Source organism: Hibiscus syriacus, unplaced genomic scaffold (genome assembly GCF_006381635.1).
Source record: "Hibiscus syriacus cultivar Baekdansim isolate YM2019G1 unplaced genomic scaffold, ASM638163v2 tig00110462_pilon, whole genome shotgun sequence".
NCBI lineage: Eukaryota > Viridiplantae > Streptophyta > Magnoliopsida > Malvales > Malvaceae > Hibiscus > Hibiscus syriacus.
The window spans coordinates 2626-22930 of NW_024062747.1; the positions used below are offsets into that span (position 1 = coordinate 2626).

The window sequence follows — 20305 nt, forward strand, 5'->3', positions numbered from 1 at the left end:
CATTGAAGGTATTGGTACAATAGGTAATACCTCTTCCATACAAATTAAGAATGTTTTATATGTGAATGGATTAAAGCATAATCTATTGAGTATTAGTCATTATGCGATAAAGGATTCAATGTCTTATTTGAAATTAATGGTTGTAAAGTCTTTGACATTGCATCTAATCGGATTATGCTTGTTGGTCATAGAATAGGAAACATTTACATGGTGCATTTAGATTCTATTGATATGACTAATTTATGCCTAGTTGCTAAGGATGAGCATAATAGTTGGTTATGGCATAGGAGATTAGGTCATGCTAGTATGAGTGTTTGCAACGGTTAATTCAAGGAGACTTAGTAAGAGGGTTGCCCAAGCTTAAATTTTAATGATAAAATCTGTGATGCTTGTGCTAAAGGAAAACAAAACGAGTTTCTTTTAAATCTATTAATGATGTATCAACTAGTAGAGTATTACAATTGATCCATTTAGATCTTTTTGGGCCAACTAGAACTACTAGCTTGGGAGGAAAACAATATGCATTGTCTTGGTAGATGACTATTCTAGATACACTTGGGTTCTATTCTTAAGTACTAAAGATGAAGCATTAGAAATTTCATCACATTTTCAAAAATAATCCAAAATGAAAAAGGTTACTCTATCACTAGTGTTAGAAGTGATCATGGAACTGAATTGAAAATCTTGGATTTATTGAGTTTTGTAATTCTAATGGTATTAGCCACAATTTTTCAGCACCTAGAACCCTCAACAAAATGGAGTTGTTGAGAGGAAAAATCGAACTTTAGAAGAAATGGCTAGAACCATACTTTGTGAAAATAATTTGCCAAAATATTTTGGGCGGAAGCCACAAATACCGTTTGTTATGTTGTAAATCGAGTAATGATTAGGCCAATTTTAAAGAAAACTCCATATGAAATTCTCAAAAATAAAAAGCCTAACATTAGCTATTTTCATCCTTTTGGATGTAAATGTTTGTTTTAAACAACGGTAAAGAAAATCTTGGTAAATTTGATGCTAAAAGTGATGAAGGAATTTTTCTGGGTTATCCTTAAATTCTAAAGCTTATCGTGTATTTAATAAAAGAACTTTAGTTGTAGAAGAGTCTATACATGTTGTTTTCGATGATAATCCCCTTCCGATGAAGGATTCTTCTGTTAATGATGATGTAGGTATGTACAAGCAAATGACGTTAGACATGACGTTGGAGAATCATCATCAAAGGAAGAAACAAAAGATGAGGAAACTCATGATCCCCTTGAGAATCCAACCATTGAAGAAAGGGAAGTATCTTTTCCAAGAGAGTACAACTATGTCAAGGATGGTGAAATTATAGGTGATCCATCAAAAGGGGTAACTACTCGATCTTCTCTTAGAAATATCTGTAATTATGTTGCATTTATTTCATGCATAGAGCCTAAGAACATCAAAGAAGCATTAAAAGATGAACATTGGATTATGGCTATGCAAGAAGAATTAAATCAATTTGAGAAGTAAAGTATGGACATTAGTTGAAAGGCCTAGTAATAAATCTACTGTAGGTACTAGATGGGTTTTTAGAAATAAACTGATGAAAGTGGTAATATAGTGAGGAACAAGGCTAGACTTGTTGCTCAAGGCTATACTCAAGAAGAAGGCATAGACTATGATGAAACATACGCTCCCGTAGCTAGGATGGAAGCAATTAGAATGTTATTAGCATTTGCATGTTTCAATGAATTTAAATTATATCAATGAATGTTAAAAGTGCATTTTTAAATGGTTTTATAAAAGAAGAAGTGTACGTGGAACAACCTCCAGGTTTTGAAGATTCAAATTTTCTGGATCATGTTTTAAAATTGACAAAAGCTCTTTATGGTTTAAAACAAGCTCCTAGAGCTTGGTATGAAAGATTGTCAAATTTTTAATTGAAAAAGGTTTTTTAAAAGGAAAGGTTGACACTACATTGTTTTTAAAGAGAAAATGTAAAGATTTATTAGTAGTTCAAATTTATGTTGATGATATAATATTTGGTTCTACTAATGATGTTCTTTGTCAAGAATTTTCTAAGCTAATGCAAAGTGAGTTTGAGATGAGCATGATGGGGGAGCTCTCATTTTTCTTGGGACTCCAAATCAAGCAAAGAAAAGATGGCATCTTCATTAATCAAGCTAAGTACGTCAAAGATATGCTCAAGAAGTTTGGACTGGAAAATGGGAAACCTCATAACACTCCAATGAGCTCTTCAACAAAGCTTGACTTAGATGAAGGAGGTAAATGTGTAGATGTTAAATTATATAGGTCAATGATTGGCTCTTTGCTTTATCTAACTGCAAGTAGACCGGACATTATGTTTAGTGTTTGCTTATGTGCTAGATTTCAATCATGTCCTAAGGAATCACATTTACTAGCTGTTAAGAGAATCTTTAGATACCTTAAGGACACTCCTAGTTTAGGACTTTGGTATCCTAGAGACTCTAGCTTTAGCTTGCATGCTTTTTCTGATGCGGATTATGGAGGATGCAAATTAGATAGGAAAAGCACCTCCGGTACTTGCCAATTCCTTGGAAATATGCTGATTTCTTGGTTTTCAAAGAAACAAAATTGTGTTGCATTATCTACCACTGAAGCCGAATACATTTCAGCTGGTAGTTGCTGTGCACAAGTTTTATGGATGAAACAACAACTTTTTGATTATGGAATTGAAGTAGGTACCATTCCTATCAAGTGTGACAATACTAGTGCTATTTGTCTCACTAAAAATCCCATCCAACACTCTAGAACTAAGCACATTGAAATAAGACATCACTTCATTAGAGACCATGTCACTGAGGAAGATGTAGTTCTAGAATTTGTTGATAATTTGCACCAATTAGCGGATATCTTTACAAAACCCTTAGACAAGGAAAGATTTTGGACACTTAGGAGAGAATTAGGTTTGACCAACCTATCTTCACTTAGTGTTTAAAATAATTTTAGCACTTTTAATAAATCTTGAAAAATGCTTATAATAATTTTTGATTGCATTCTTGCTATTAGTTAGGGGGAGTTTGTGATTCTTAGTGAAAATTAATTTTATGTTCAAAAATCGATTAAAGATTAATTTAATTGTTTAAACATAATTAATTTTTGATATATGAGTTGCCAATACCATTAGAAAAGATTAATTTAGCATTTTGTGCTTTAAAAATCGAATTTTAGCATTTTGGTGCAGAGGGAATCGATCCCCCCCTGAGGGAACCGATTCCCCCTTTGAAGGGGAACCGATTCCCCCCACAGGGGAATCGATACCCCCTGGGGTTCTGTTAAAATCGACAGAACACCCCCAAAATCCCAAACCCTCATTTTCTTCTCTCTTCCGCCGTTCTTCACCTCCTACACCCTCAAATCTCCATTTTTGTCTCAAATCGACAATATTAATCGGAATTTACTTCATATATCATCTTCTAAACCTGTTGAAATCATTAAAGTCGTGCAAACAACATCTAAATCCCCTCAATCTTCATCTTTCAAGGTAATTTTTCTAAACTCTTTATTTCATTATTTTTGAACATAGGATTAGTTTTAATTAGTTCTAGGTTGAAATAGTGATAGGGCATTGATTATTTAGTGATTAGAAACTAGATGTTACAACTAATTTCATCAAAAACACAAGAATTTTTCAAATTTTTTTAATTTTCGAAATAAAAAAATGTTATTTTTCAAATTATTGTGTTTTGATTAAATTATGTTGTTATTATGAAAACTATACATATATTGTTTCTCAAAACCATATTTTTCAAAAGTTTCTCAAAAACTTCGCCCATTAGGATTGATTTAGAGAACCTTGAAATATTGAGGACTCAATTGAGTTTTTGGATTAATTGAGTTGCATACATTTGTTTTAAAATTGCAGGTTATTCTATCTATTCCGATTTCCTTCACCATGTCAAATCCTAAACGTCCTAGGTCTTCATCTAGTCGTTCTAGTCGTCAACCAAATCCACCTCCAAATCCTCCTTCTATTCCAATTTCTAATCCCAATCCCACTGATCCTAACTTGACTATTCAAAATTCGTGTTTTAATCATCCTGGGTCTAGAAATCACCGATTTTGGTATTATCAATATTTCGATTCTTACAAAATCCGGGAAGAACGTATTCCTTCTCGTCAAGCTATGTTAGCTATCGATTTTAAATATCTTCCCATTTTACAAGAATGGAAATTTGATAAACTATTTGATCTTGAACCCATCGTTTACCATCAACTTGTTCGTATATTCTACTCTAATGTCGTATGTGTTAAAAACCAAGCTGAAACCGAAACCATAGGAATTCGTTCCTACCTCCTAGGACAATTCTTATATATTGACCCGGCATATATAGCCAATACATTTGGATTAGATAATGATGGTATTTCGAATGAAAAACAAATTTTAGGTTCTCGTTATAAAAGAAGAGATAGTGCGAGTGTCTTAGACCTACATGAGCGTTTTTCATCTAATGATTTCTTGGTGGTTTCGACCATCCGGAGGTCGTTATTCTACTCTTAGAGCTTTGGATCTTTGGTGGTTACATTGTTTCGAAAACCGTATTAAAATTAACCTACCTCAGATTATTTTTGCTGAAATTGTTGAAACCGTTAATCTTGTTCCTAACAAGAAACACTGTTCATCTCTAGTTTACGGTTGCTTTTTGAGTAATCTGTTTTCCAAAGCTGGGCTTAGAGTCGGTCTAGATGCCGTTTTTCCTCTTAAGAAACAAATAAATCTTCTTTCCTTAACGAGAGCGGGATGGGTAAAGAACAAAGAAACCGGTGAATGGGTTCGATCTTCTACTCCGGGAGCTAGTTCTTCACAAGCTCCACCCGAAGGTGACGAAGATCCCGAGCTTGAGCAATTAATGCACGATATTGATGAAGCCGAAGATGAGCCTGATCAGCCCGAAGAGCAGCCCGAGGAGCAAACACAACAAACGCATCAAATGCCTCCATATTTTCAATCCTTTATGGAGACATTCGATTTCCGATACGCTACCATGGACTCGCGCTTTTCCTCTATAGAGTCTCATTTATCCACAATGGGAGCTCAACAATTAGAGATTCTTCGGGAGATGTGTGCAAACAATGAATCAACCAACACTCGTATCAATGAACTCACACACGAGATGGCCGCTATGCGAGCCCGTTTTCCTCCTACCGATCCGGATGCTTGATTTTATGTTTATCTTTAAAACTTTGAACAAAATGAATATTGTTTCAACATTTTGAATTGTTTGATTTTGTGGATTGTTGGATTTTGGATTTATGAATGGTGTGAACTTATATGTTTGGTGTTTTATTCATTTTTGCATCATTTACATTATCATTAGCAATATGACCAATTTTTGCCATATCACATTATTTATGAATATTGATTTATGAAACTAATGGCTAACCTCTCTTTTGATTGTGATCTTAGCAGCTTAAGCTTATAATTAATAAATCAATTGGCTAAATGATTTTCAAAACCTTGTTTTACAATGTCTTTTTGATTTAACAAAAAGGGGGAGAAGAATAAGTGTTAAATGTTTTACATGATAAATTGAAGAAGTGTTAAAGTAAGGGGGAGTAATTTCAAAACTTGATTTCAAAAATCTTAAAATTACTAAAATGTTTTGTTATATCAAAAAGGGGGAGATTGTTGAAACATTTTAATATTTCGATATAACAAATTAAGTTAAATGGATTTTAAGATTTTCCAAATGATTTTCTAAGTATATTCGATATAACTATTCGAATATCAAAACATTACTCCAAATATTTCAAAAATCATTTTTGATCCTTACTTAAGTGTAAAATTAAGTTTTAATCATAAAACAATTTCAAAATAATTTTACAAAGTATTTCGAACCAATTCAAAGCCAAAAATTCCAGATTGCTCAGAGGGAACCGATTCCCCCCCATAGGAGGAACCGATTCCCCCCTGAATGGTTTGGCTCCGAGATTTCCAGAATGCTCGGAGGGAACCGATTCCCCCCCAAGGGGGTACCGATTCCCCCCTGTTCAACGGTCGAAATATTTGAATTTTACACTTAGGGAACCGATTCCCTATGAGAGGGAACCGATTCCCCCCACGCTCCAAGCTGTTTTATTAAATGTTTTCACACTAAAACAGCTATAATATCTTCTCTAATTATCCCCAACGTTCAGAAGTGATCCAAGGTGCATTTAAGCAAGCTTAGAAGCCATTGATCAACAACAACAAAAATATCAAGCAACTAGAATCAAGAGAGAATCAAAGAGAAAGCATCAAACCTCAAGTTTGAGCATTTCAAGCCTATTTTCATTCAATATTCATTTTGCTTTCAAGAACACTTTTTGTGCTCAATTGTATTCATCTTTGAGTGTTCTTTTCTTTGTTCTAGAATTGTGCAAACATCTTACCTTGTGAGGTTTTCTTGTAAGTTTGCAAATTTGTAATCTTCTCTTTGAGAAAAGAGTGTTATCAAGAGTTGGGGGTATACTCTTGAGGGAATTGTAAGGTTATCTCTTTGGCCTCAAAAGAAAGAACAAATTAGTGAATTTGTTGGAAAATCCTTAGTGTTGATAACTAAGGTAGTGGACGTAGACTTTGTTTGAGAAAGTCGAACCACTGTAAATCGATGTGCAATTACTTTCAATTTTCTGCAAAAGCTTCCACAAAATTTTTATTGCCAATTCACCCCCCTCTTGGCCAATTTCGTCATTCGATTAACTCAACAGGTTATCTCCTCTGATCCTGATTACCTTAAGAGCCTTCTGAACTATAACCTTCCTACTGAAGTTGCTGCTGACCTTATTAAACCTATCACCAATGAAGAGATCAAGTAAGCTTTATTTAACCAAGGGAATGACAAAGCCCCTGGCCCTGATAGCTATGCCCCTCTATTTTTTAATAAAGCATGGTCTGTGGTTGGTGAAGATGTTACTAATGTTATCAAATTTTTCTTCCAAGAGTCTCATATTTTACCAGCTTTCAACTCCACCATAATAGCCTTAATTCCAAAAATTCAAAACCCAAGCAAAGTCAAGGATTATAGGCCTATTTCTTGTTGTTCTGTGGTGTACAATTCTATCACTAAATTTTCTTGTCAAAAGGTTAACTGTTCTACTGCCAAATATTATTTCACTTAACCAAACAGCTTTTGTGAAAGGAAGATCTATCATTGACAACACCTTGCTGGCTCAAGAATTAGTGAAAGATTATGGTAGGAAAATTATTTCTCCAAGATGTGCTCTTAAGATTGACCTTCAAAAAGCCTTTGACTCTCTTCATTGGGATTTCTTATTATCTATTCTTCATGCTATTGGATTGCCATTTATCTTCATAAAGTGGACTGAAGCTTGTTTCAGAGAAGCTAGATACTCCATTTCTTTTAATGGAAGTTTGATAGGTTACTTTAAAGGTCAGAGAGGTATTAGACAAGGTGATCCATTATCACCAATTTTATTTGTGATAGCAATGAACATTCTTTCCAATTTACTTAACATTGCTGCTGCTAGAGGATTATTTGGGTACCATCCTAAATGTAAAAAAAATTGGCATTACCCATTTATCTTTTGCAGATGACCTTCTAATTTTCTATAAAGGCAATATGGAATCTATTGTTGGAGTCATGACTATGCTTAATCACTTTTATGATTTGTCTGGCCTTAAGCTAAATGTTAGCAAAACTGAATTTTATTCTGCTGGTATATCTGCTAGGAATATGGATCTTATTAAATTTGCTACTAGGTTCAAGCATGGTTTTTACCTATTAGATATCTTGGAGTACCTCTTGTCACTAGGAAATTAAATGAAAAAGACTGCTTGCCTCTTATTGACAACATTAAACAAAGATTTCATAATTGGGCTGGAAAATTCTTGAGCTATGCTGGAAGACTAGAGCTTATTAAAAATGTTTTATACAGTGTTGTCAACTTCTGGTGTAGGCAATTTATCCTTCCCTAAAAAAGTTGTTAAACGTCTTGAACAATTGGAAAGGTTCTGATATAGCAGCTTCAGTTGCAAGAAACAGTTGGGACAAAATCTGTTGTCCTAAATCGGAAGGTGGACTAGGGTTAAAAAATATTAGCTCTTGGAACAAAACTTGCATGGTTCATCTAATCCGAAAATTACTTGTTGGTCAGAGATCTCTTTGGGTAGCATGGATTCACTGTTATGTCATTAAAAGTAAAAACTTCAATGAGATTAATGAATGTCCATCTTATAGCTGGTGTTTTAGGAAACTTATCAGACTAAGGAGTGAAGCTTCGCCCCTTCTTCTTAATTCTGGTTTAAAGAGGACAAGGGATTTATGTGAGGAACTGAGAGTTCACAAAACTAAGGTTCTTTGGCACAGAATAGTCTGGTTCCCTCTCCATATACCTAAACTCAATATTATCTCTTGGATGGCCATTCTTGACAGACTTCCAACACGGAATAGGCTTATTAAAATGGGGATTGCTTCTGATGAGTTATGTATCTTATGTAATGAGATTCCTGAAAACAGAAACCATCTGTTTGTGCACTGTACTTATGCTACTTCACTGTGGAACACTATCTTGAGTCTTACTTCTTTGAGTAATATACACAACACTTGGGAATCCAGGATTAATTGGGTTGTTTTGGAATGGAAGGGTAAATCCCTTCTTATCATCATTTTGAAATTAGCATGGACTGCTTTTATCTATTCGGTTTAGGAAGAAAGGCAGAAGAATTTTTAGATGAGAGTCGAGATCGACTGATCAAGTTCTAAGGATTATTAAAGACTTTGTCCGAATCAAACTTAATGACAGGAATCTTAATAGAATTGATAGAATTAATGTTAACCTTTGTAATTATTGGGGTATAGATTAACATTTTTTGTTGTTGTAAATAGCGTTTATACTCCCATTTGAGACTTTAGTTGTTGTACTTCCTATTTAAATAATAAAAATCTCCTTATCAAAAAAAAAAAAAAAAAGACCAATTCTATTTTCTTTTCTTTGTCATCAAACACTTTTCTTTTCTTTGTCATCAAACACTCACCTTCACAAAGAAATTTACTCGATACGACTCACCCCAACTCGGTTCAAAGCCCATATTCCTAAACCCATCCCATTCCTCCACCTATAACTGTACCGTTTTGCTGTTGCATCTGCACCATGTAATTCCTCTCTGCCTTTATCATCTCTTGAACCACCGCCATGAACTCCGTATTGAACCCCATATCCCTACCTTTATTTTCTTCATCCTTTCCTTCGTTCCGCATCTGAGTCGACTCAGTAACTGGGTGTGTTGACACCTCGGACGACTCTGCCCCTGGTAATGCCAGACTCGGTGAAGTCGGTGGATCGTTGCAAGACGCCGCCGCTTCGATCCCTTCAGGGGTAACATTCACGTCAACGTGGATCTTAACACCGCCCATCCTTTCGATGGCCTTGTACAATGGTGAAGACGATAAATCGGGAGCACCGAAATAGCTCACGCCGGATCCCAAAGGAGTTCCCGGCGTCATATAAATATAATGCCCAGAACTCACCGCTCTTTTCAAAGGTTGTTGCTCTTCCCCTTCCAAATTACCATCATACCCATCGTTATTAACAATATTACACTCCTCCCCAACCGACAAACACTTTCGTTTTAGCGTCGAGTTCCAGTGGTTTTTAATAGCGTTGTCGGTTCGGCCCTTAAGGAGTCGCGCTATGGTTGCCCACTTGTTCCCGAACCTTGCATGAGCACGAATGATGATCTCGTCTTCTTCGGTGGTGAAGGTCCGGTGCTGAACTTGGGGTGAGAGTTGGTTGCACCAACGGAGCCGACAGGATTTCCCGGATCGACCCAGGATTGATTTGCTGATCAAAGACCAGTTCCTAGGTCCATGTTTTTGGACCAGTCTTTGCAGCAAATTATCTTCGTTGGGGCTCCATGGACCTTTGATCCGATCCATTTCTTTTCCGTTTGATATGCTTGTTACATTCATGGAATCAAAACTAGAAGCAATGCAAATGAAAATTCGATGCTTTGATTCTGTTATTATCCTTGTGGTGTCAAAGGGGAGGATATATAAGAGGAGAGGAAGTAACCGGTTGAAAGGGTGAAGGGTAAAGATAAGCAGAGCATTATGGGCACCGGCTGTTCCAGTTAAGCGGTTAGGGGAAAGGGTGGTTCGGTATACAACTGGCTAACTGACACGAGATAAATCTAAAGTGCACAGATTTACTCTCTTAAGCATTTTCCATTTTGGGAATCTCTAACGCTGGAGCTTCTATCCCATTCTCTCGCGCCTCAAAAGATAAAGAGAGAAATATAATCAAAAGGAATAAAATGATTGCATGGATCGAAGTTTCCACTTTAATTTTGAACCAACATAATTCGAATTCCGCGTCCTCTCTCTTTTTTATAATCTTTAATACTGAATTTTTTAATAATTTTCCTTTTCATACAAATTTTAATTATGAATCTAAAACTTTCATTTTAAGATTCGTTTCACTCAACCTTAACTAATACTAATTTAGAACAAGACAAATTGGAAATAATACACACTACAGGAATAGTAGAAAATACCGAAATTGAGTTTCATTTTACATCGTTTTCTTGGAGTTATGGCGAGAGTGCTGACACGCTCCAAACTAAGAGCGTACAAGCATGGTTGCTTCAGGAACAAAACCAAAGTCTTATGTCCTATAATTTATTTACAGTTTACAAGTACACAAGAGATTATGAGAATTTTATACAAGACTTTAAATTGGTGTTGAACTAATTTTGAAATAAGTATTCCCTTTAAATACAAGTATTCAAGAAAAAATGGAAAGAGCCGAACGCTGAGGTGGCCCAAAACGACAAGAAGAGTTGCCGAATCGGATGACGATTTATTACTGTGGTATGACGTAAAGTCTAGGCGGTAAAGCTGTCACCACGTTTAACGGCCCCCTCGTGTAAATCACCACATGTCGCTCATCCATCCCATTTTCTTTACCTGAACGAAAAATGTACGGAAATGTAAGGTGTCTCGTAAATGGATGATGTTATCGTATTTGACGAGCACAAATAAAAACGTTAATAATGATCATAATTAAATTAATTTATAAAATGTTAAATTATAAAATAATAAATATATAATTATAAATTAATTAAAATTTTAAATATAATTTAATTTAAATATTATTTTTTTATAAAATATTAGTTTTTAGGTAAACTATATCGTTTACTATTTAATTATTTATTCATTTTACTTTAATCATAGATTTTTCAATTTTATCAATAGGATCATATAACTATTTAAATATTGTCAATCAAACTACCTACCGTTAAGTATTAACAGAAGAGATGATGTGTCAGTTAATAAAAATTTGTATAATTACACATTTAGTCTCATTCCTTACACATTCTATTAATTTGATCCTAATTTTTTTAAATTCAATAAATTTAATCTTGAATCTGATGGTGATATGTGTCACTTTGTGATTTAATATTTTTTATTTAATAAGTTTTCTATCCAATCAAATGGTGTCACGTCTCCCAATTGAATGAATGAAAAATAAATTAAATCAATAATCGTTGTTGGTAAGGTTTGAATTTGGGTCGAAACCATGTACTCTAAACCCTAAAGTTTGTTTTCGTGGTTAGCCAGCCCTAGACCCTAAAGTTTGGTGGAAGCAATAACTGAATTGGGCAATGGACCCGTCACGTGCTTCTCCCTTACTTTGCCACTATCGTTTTGGGTTTTAATATGGAAGCACAATTGGTCCATTTCTTTGAAATCAACTTGTTATAAATTAGGTCTTCTGTTTCTAAAAATGCATATCCAACAGAATATATAGCACGTTCATCGTTATTATTTTAAAGGGAAGAAAGAAGTTATTCAGAATTTTATGTTAACCAAAATGATTAGATCAAGAGTTTATCCTGTCAACTATGAAAGCCGCAGAATGTTTTTTCTTTTCAAACCCCCATTTAATACATTTCGGAAACCTCAAACTTGAAAGCCATGACATCAAATGGGTTAATATTACAACATTCTTTTTAATATTTTAAGTTATTACAAGATAATATATATTTAACTTTTTTTCTTAATTATTGATAATGTGTATACACCCTGCAGATGTAACTGTTGAAATCTAAAATTTCAAAAGAAAATAATATTCTCTTTAATCATCGAAATCACTTGTTGTGTTCTAATATTAAAATATTATAATAATTAAAAAAATCAATTAAGAGGGGATATTAGACTAATGGCATTCACATTGAAAATTTAAGTCTTTAACAACTTTAAATTGGCTTAAGGTTCTTCATAAATTTAGGAATTTCAAAAATCACTCTCTCATTTTACGTATTACAAATCCTATGATAGACCGTTTTGAAGGCTTTAATCTTGATTAGACCCTGTTATTAGGCCCTTTTTAGCATTTGTCCAAAGAAAGAAAGGCTGAAAATCCCAACCAACTCGCTGACAAGGTGCCTGAAAAAAGTTTGGTTAGAAATAATAATTATATAACTTGGTTAAGTAGTGAAACATTGGACCCCTTCATATGTGTCCCAAATTTATTTTCTCTTGATATCTATTTTACATAATTTGAAGGTGGTATATAATTTTATTTGAATACTTATTTTTGCTGAATTTTAAGGCATTCCTCCCCAGTTTGATTCCCCTTTCACGTTTGTTCGATTCCTCTTAATATCACTTTTGCATATTTTTTAGGTGAGAGATTAAAATATTAAATTTGATAGAATTTCACTACGCCCTCCTCTAACGCTAGTAGTGATATTTCTCTCATTTTATTTGTTATTACAAGGTTGATTGAATAAATATAAAAGAATGTCATGTAAATTGTTGACAATGAGAAAAAAATAACATAGAAAATAAAAAATAAATACATATCAACATCATCATTGGGTAAAGTAGACAAATAGTTCTCATTTAATATCGTTGAGTTTCTCAATTATTACAAATTGTAAAATGATCATCAACTACATAACGATATTTTATTGAGTCTCATGACCGTTAAAAGTTATAAAATAATCACTCAGTTATTTATATGTTATAAACTCTTCATTTTCTATTTAAAAAATTGACTGTCATCTAAACTAGTCGTAAATCTGTTGATTGTGATATGATAAAATCTTATTCAATAATTGTTTAAATTGTATTTTTTGGATCGATTATTCGTTTATATTATTCCGTTGAAGCAATGCTTAAAAGCAACGTCGGTGCCGATAGACATCATTAAAATATAATTTTATCATATCATATTTAACATGTTAACTTCTAGTTCAAATGAAAATTCTTTTTTAACAAAAAAATGATGAGTTTAGCAATATACTATTTGTCTATCGAATATCAATCCAAGGCGAAAAAGAAAGAAAAAATAGCTCAACTATGTGTTGCACGCATTAATTAAGTTGCGCAAATAAACCTAACACCCTGCCGTAAACTACACTTTCATTGCAAATTTCACCTAAACAACAGATTTACTGATTCTTTTATTACAAGAAATCAATCTTTAGGTCGGTTTACGAGAGAAGCATGAACAAAATAGCAATATATATTCTGATAAACTAAGTATTTAATCATACAATTATCGTTGTTATTTTATTTTTGGTCATATAATTAATTTTTAAAAATTATTAATAACGTTACATTTTGATTTTATTTTGGTCACCTAATACTAAAAAAATTAACAACTGCTAGCGTGTCACTATAAGGTAAAGTCACACCATCATTGACAAAAATAAAAGAAGTTATGTCAGCAGTTATTATATTTTCTTACGGCAGATGACTAAAATAAAATTAAAAAAATAACGTTAATAATAATTTTAAAAAAACAGTTGGGTAATTAAAATGAAACAAAAGTGATAGTTTAATGACTAAATATATAATTTATCCTATATATTATTGTGTTTTTTCACAATTGTTTGTTTACACTTATTTCCACTTTCATTGTTTGTTCATTATTTTTTTAAAGGAAAGAAGGTTTTATGTAAAAATAAGTGTATAAATTAAGTCCGAAGTTAACTTTAGATTCTAAAGAGTTTTTCGTTAAAAATAGGTGTCATTTTTAGGTACTCGAGTTGTAACCGTCGTAAAAAAATTCCTAAGTGACACGTGTCACGTCGTAATAATTTTGAGATCTTTTATTTAAAATAAAAAAATTAAAATATATATTTTTAAGAAAAACTCAAAATTTTCTCAAATCTTTAAAAACCCTGAATGTATAAAATCATAATTTAATCCTTATATCCACGTCAGTCGCCGCCCTTTGTCGTCGTTTTTGCCATCGACCAGACCTAAACCCGACTGCACCTCCACCCGACAGTCAACCACATGACAAATAACAATCAACAAACCTTAAATCACGATTTAAACCTGATGACGACAAGGAAAAATGCGACAACCAAGAAAGGAGATGACAATGGTAACACTAATGTTGGTGGTCGTTGGTGGCAAGGGAGAAATAAGAGTTAGGATTAGAGATTTTGGGATGATTTTAGGGATTTGAGGTTTTTCTTTTGTAATTTTAGATAAATTACGGGTTTTTATAAATATAATAATTTTTAAAGTTTTTTAAATACTTTTTTAAAAATTATAATAGTGTGACACGTGTCATTTAACATATAACAGTCGTTACGGTATGTACATCTAAAATGATAATGTTTATAACGTTAAACACATATATTTTTGTCGAAAAATTCTTTAGACGCCTAAGTTAACTTTGGATATAATTTAGGTATTTATTTTTGTATTAAGGAAAAAAACTATGGGAATTTCATCCAAAAGCATAAAAGCAAAGTGATGGAAAGTGATAGTGCAGAGAATGTTATTAACCCTGTACCTTTCGCTCTCTCTTTTAACTGATGACTGATGTTAATTACCAAGCTGTCAAAAACACAAAATCTTTTATCCAAGGCTCTTGTGGACCCATATTTACCTTTCCAAAAGTTCATTTTCATCCTCTAGGAAAAAAAGAGGAATGCGATTGGCCAATGTATTTTGATTTGTTTATGGAAATTACAAAGTAAAATGAAGCACAATAAACAAGTCAGGCAGACAAAATCTTTTGAATCTTGTATTTATCAACACCTGAATATGTATGTATCCCCACTGGTTTAATTTACATTATAACGTTGTGGGTAAAGCTGCCACAAACAATGTTTTTTTAATAAAAGAGTGATGAAATAATGGAGTCCCCTCCAGGTGTGAACAATATTACAAGTTTAGATCTCACGGTTCTGCCATTTGAGGTGGAAGAACAAAAGGCAAAAGCTTTCCACCATCGTTGTCGAACTCAAATCTGGGTTAGTTCCAATAAAGAAAACAATGGGAAATCTAGGACCCATAGCTGGAATCTTGAGTGTTGAGGAAAAGTGAGCAATGGACAGCCTGATCAACTTGGATGAGGACAATTTGGAGAGGAATCATAGCTGATTATTGGTCGTTATTCCATGTTATAGAGTAGAAAAAGATTTGGGGTTCTTAGAAAAAAATAGTAGACAGCAGAACATGTCCTGTTAGGCTTTCAAATTCTGATTGCAGCCCGGGTTCCGAATCAGTTAATATTATACAAAATATTATAAAAGTACAAATATTTGACTCATCTTGATTTTTGTACTCTAAATAACCTCTGCCAATATATTCATTTTGGTGGTCATTTTCAAGGTTTTATCGTTTTCCTTCTTGTTTACCTTTATCCCTTCCTTTCTTCCTATCAGGTTTAAGGTCTAATTACAGTTGACCCCCTCTACTTTCGTCTCAGGTTTATTGAATCAAGTCCCTGGTAGTTCATTGTTGGGGAATTTTCATGTTTAAAGTATGTAGGTAGGAGATGCATATGTAATGATGGCAAGGGGGCTCACCAGATGGTCAAATTTTTGGAAACGGTAGAGCAATGAAGACTTAAAAATTCCTATAAATGCATTAATGACGCTCTGGTGAATATCGATATTAATGAGGGTCCCCTCCACAATAATGTTGCCCCTGCTGATTTATGACGTCAAAGTTTTTGATTCATTTTCCCTCCCGAATCCTGTTTAAGCAATAGTCGAGTTTATAGGAAACGCATACTGTATATTTCTGTGACAAATCATCTACATTTGACAAAACAGGAAAAGTTATTGAAGCATATGATCAAGATTTTGTAATGAGATTTTATACGTTAACACATCTTTGTTTAATGTAATTAAAAGAAAACTAACGAACCAGATGGTCTAAGAAAGAACACTGCAACCTTTTTCATCTACACATAGATGTCTTGTAGCAAAGATGCTGTTCTGATGTGGTAGCCTGTAGGTCGTACTTGATTTTATTTGTTTATTTATTTATTTACTCATAAAACCAACTGTGAGATCATTAATCAATAATCATTTAAGAATAATTGTATATATTGACACAGAGAGTGCAGCCAATCCAAAACATTTCTGGCGGTATGAGACAAGTTTGTTTTTACAGAGCTGTGTAAAATTTCATAGCTTTTTTTCTCCTTTTGATTTGTTTTCCTTTACTGCCAAATTCCATCACATGGCCTCTCTGCAACTTCGTTGACATAAATGATAAATCTCAGTTACTTCTCTTAGTTCACTGCTCTACCTGTCTCTCTCCTTCCTCTTTCTTTGTGTCTATTTTCATACGAGAAATGCGTGATCAGTTATAAAAAACATGAATTCCTTCCCTGGTTTTAAACTCCATTCATGGTGGGGAGCTCTCGTTGTTCTCGAGTTTCTTGTGGTTCAATCTCTGGGGCTAAACACAGATGGGGTTCTCTTGCTTTCTTTCAGGTATTTGATTCAAAGTGATCCTTTAAACGTTCTACAAAGCTGGAACTTCGTCGACCAGTCGCCTTGTTCTTGGAACGGAGTGGTCTGTGGCTCCATTGATGGAAACCTTCGAGTTACAGGCTTGTCTCTTCCGAATTGTCAACTTCTTGGTTCGATTCCATCCGATCTGGGTAGGCTCGAACACCTTCGGAATCTTGATTTTTCAAACAATTCACTGAACGGGTCTCTTCCTGTTTCGTTGTTCAATTCGACCAAGCTTCGTTTTCTTGACTTGTCCAACAATTTGATCTCCGGTGGAATATCGGAAACGATAGGAACTTTGCAGAACCTTCAATTCCTTAACCTCTCCGACAATGGATTGTCGGGTACTTTGCCTGCAACTCTCACTACTATCCAGAATCTAACTGTTGTTTCTTTTAAGAACAATTACTTTTCAGGCAATCTTCCAACTGGGTTTCAGTCAGTTCAAGTTTTAGATCTATCTTCCAATCTTGTCGAAGGTTATTTGCCTCCAAATTTCGGAGGCAACAATATCAAGTACTTGAACCTTTCTTACAACAGACTTTCCGGAGAAATTCCACCGGAATTCGCCGAGAAAATTCCTGGTAACGCCACTATTGATCTTTCCTTCAATAATCTAACAGGAGAAATCCCGGATTCCGCTGTTTTTAAGAACCGAGAACCCGAATCTTTTTTGGGGAATCCTTTTCTATGTGGCAAAGTGACAAAGCGTGATTGTCCAAGTCCTTCACCAACTTCTCCTCCAGCAATTGCCGCCATCCCGAAGACACCGGACACCGGAGCTAAAAAATCACCACAAAACAAGTTCAAACCAGGGACAATAGTGGCAATCATAGTCGGAGATATAGCAGGGATTGTACTTGTAATCATGGTTTTCTCTGTCATCTACAAAATAAAGACCAAAAAGAGAGTGCCACTCGAGAGTACACTGAAGCAAGAAGATAACGCAGCTCAAGACAATCGGTCATTAACGTCTCCATCGTTGGAACCAAGAGGGTTTTCGATATGGTCGTGTTTGAGAAAGAAAGGAGAGTACGAAGAAGAATCCGACACCGAAGAAGAAGAAGAAGATAATCAACGGCGGGAAGAGCAAGAACATGACAAGAAAGGGAGATTGGTGACCGTCGATGGTGAAAAGAAGCTCGACCTAGATACGTTACTGAAAGCGTCGGCATACATATTAGGTGCCACGGGGTCTAATATCATGTATAAAGCAGTGCTCGAAGACGGGTCCTCGTTGGCGGTCCGACGGATCGGTGAGAACAGTGTGGACCGTTTCAAGGATTTCGAGAGCCAGGTTCGAGCCATTGCTAAACTGGTGCACCCCAATTTGGTCCGGGTTCGTGGGTTCTATTGGGGAGTCGATGAAAAGCTCGTTATCTACGATTTTGTACCAAACGGCAGCTTGGCCAACGCTCGTTATAACAGTGAGTTCTTTTCTCCCTTTAACCTTTTCATTTTTTCATACAAGTATACAACTAAAACGTTGTGTAGTAGGTGCAATTAAACGTTGTCGTTTAATGCATGGTAAAGTCAAACAACGATTGACGTTTACTTGTGAAAACGACCCATCTTTGTTATCTCAGTTTTGGGTTTTTTTGTTAATTTCTTTTTGTCCAGGAAAAGGTGGTTCTTCGCCTTGTCATCTTCCATGGGAGACTCGGCTAAAGATTGCTAGAGGTATGGCCCGTGGGCTAGCATATCTCCATGAGAAGAAACATGTGCACACCAGTTTGAAGCCCAGCAATATCCTCCTAGACTCTAACATGGAGCCCAAAATTGGAGATTTCGGTCTTGAAAGGCTTGTAATGGGCGATACGAGCTCTAAAATCGGGAGGTCGGTTCGAAATTTCGGTAGCAAGAGGTCGACTGCATCGAGGGATAGCTTCCAAGAACTACTTGGACCTAGTCCAAGTCCGAGCCCGAGCTCGTTCGGTGTATCGCCTTACCTCGCCCCAGAGTCGCTTCGGAGCCTCAAGCCCAACCCGAAGTGGGATGTGTACGCATTTGGGGTGATTTTGCTTGAGCTTCTAACGGGGAAAGTTGTAGTTGTGGATGAGTTGGGGAAGGGAAACGGGGTTGTCGTCGAGGACCAAAACAAGGCATTGAGAATGGCTGATGCGGCAATTCGCGGGGAGTTAGAAGACAAAGAGGATGCATTGGTGGCTTGTTTCAAGTTGGGGTACATTTGTGCATCTCCAATACCACAAAAGAGACCCACCATGAAAGAAGCCTTACAAATTCTTGACAAAATCCCATCTTCCTCAAACTACTATGGATACTGATAAAACATTGATAATAACTTTGGAGTACCCTTGTATTCAGAAATGTATCTAATGAACGACTTATAGGTTTTCATTTTCATTTTATTTTTCTTAACTTTTGTTTCAAAGCTTGGGTTGAGTTCAAAATTGCACAAAAGAGAGTGACATGTGTTAGGTGTACACTTGATGTTAGGGCCTATTTCTTTGTCTAGAAAATGGTACAGGGAGACCAACCATTCATCAACCATGTGTCAATAAAACCAGTAAATAAGGGGGCCTAGTTACCATTTATAGCTTCTAATATACTCCCCCACTTGTTAAAATCAAAATGCAAAATCTTTAATTAAGAACTATTGCATTCAATATGGACAAGGGAGCCAAGAAGGTGCTTTTTCTTTTCCCTTTCCTTTTCAGATTCTCACTTCTCAGTGATTGTTGATTTCTTGAATTGAGATTTAAAGATTAAAAAAGAAAAACTTTGCCTTGAATAGGAGGGTGACACCTTAAATGTACAAGTTGAAAGAAATGTGGATTCTTGTAATTCATCGGCAGGGCAAGGCCAAGAGCTGAAAAATGTGCAGTTAAGTCACCACAATTCACCAAGCAATCCAAAGACCAGTGGCAGTGTCCTCACTTCTGCAGCGGCTGCCGTCGCGATAACCCTGGAATCTGCCAAAGATGCACTATCTCGAAACTAACGGAATGATGATCATCCATTAAGAAATTCTTAACAAAACTTCAGAGTCACATTACAATTTTCATTTTTCTTTTCTACTTTTTGGAGAGTATGACTTGTATAGGTAAAGTACAATGTGAGTTTTAATTGTCAAACAAACATTTAACAAGGATCTTTCTAGTTTCAACTTTAATGCTGGTCCTGAAAGAAAGCTAATAAAGGTTTAGACTTGTCTGTTCGTTTTTTGTCTTTGTTTTTTGCAGGATGATCTTCCGTTATTTCTGAAATCAATGATACAACTGGTTTGCTTTCAGTACGCCAACGCCATTAAATGCGTACATACAGGCTACATGTGCCATATCTGACCAAGGACTTTGGGTATAGGTATGTGTCTGACATGAATATGTTTATTTTATTTTTCAATGTATTTGAAGAGTCTTTCAAATGCATGATATACATATATAATCCTTGGAATGTATAGTATAAATGCATTGTACATCATAAGAAACTATTGAAATGTATGATATATCTGTTGCAGTGAAATTCCCAAGTTCATGTTCAAACAAGATTGATCAGAACCTAAAAGACCAAATTATTGAAGCTACTGCAAATAACTCATAAATTCCCACCAAACTA

At 34.9% G+C, this 20305-nt stretch overlaps 3 protein-coding genes across 3 annotated transcripts; 2 read left to right on the plus strand and 1 right to left on the minus strand.

The window, feature by feature from the left end:
• Nucleotides 1-6699: 6699 nt before the first annotated feature.
• LOC120126781 lies at nt 6700-8658 on the plus strand (the record flags this gene model as incomplete). The annotated part of the gene is made up of 4 exons (XM_039144876.1): nt 6700-6803; nt 7075-7391; nt 7543-7640; nt 7909-8658. Coding segments are annotated over 4 exons (1269 nt in total), but the record flags the coding sequence as incomplete, so codon positions are not given.
• Nucleotides 8659-8959: 301 nt separating this feature from the next.
• Nucleotides 8960-9925, minus strand: LOC120126964 (transcription factor MYB73-like). The gene has a single exon (XM_039144990.1). It carries the CDS (start codon nt 9918-9920, stop codon nt 9045-9047), a length of 876 nt encoding a protein of 291 aa, XP_039000921.1. The 5' UTR covers nt 9921-9925; the 3' UTR covers nt 8960-9044.
• A 6418-nt stretch (nt 9926-16343) lies between these two features.
• On the plus strand, nt 16344-19019 carry LOC120126778 (probable LRR receptor-like serine/threonine-protein kinase At4g37250). The gene is made up of 2 exons (XM_039144873.1): nt 16344-18156; nt 18350-19019. The coding sequence occupies exons 1-2, from the start codon at nt 16590-16592 to the stop codon at nt 19012-19014; spliced, it is 2232 nt and encodes a 743-aa protein (XP_039000804.1). The 5' UTR covers nt 16344-16589; the 3' UTR covers nt 19015-19019.
• The last annotated feature ends 1286 nt before the right edge of the window (nt 19020-20305 follow it).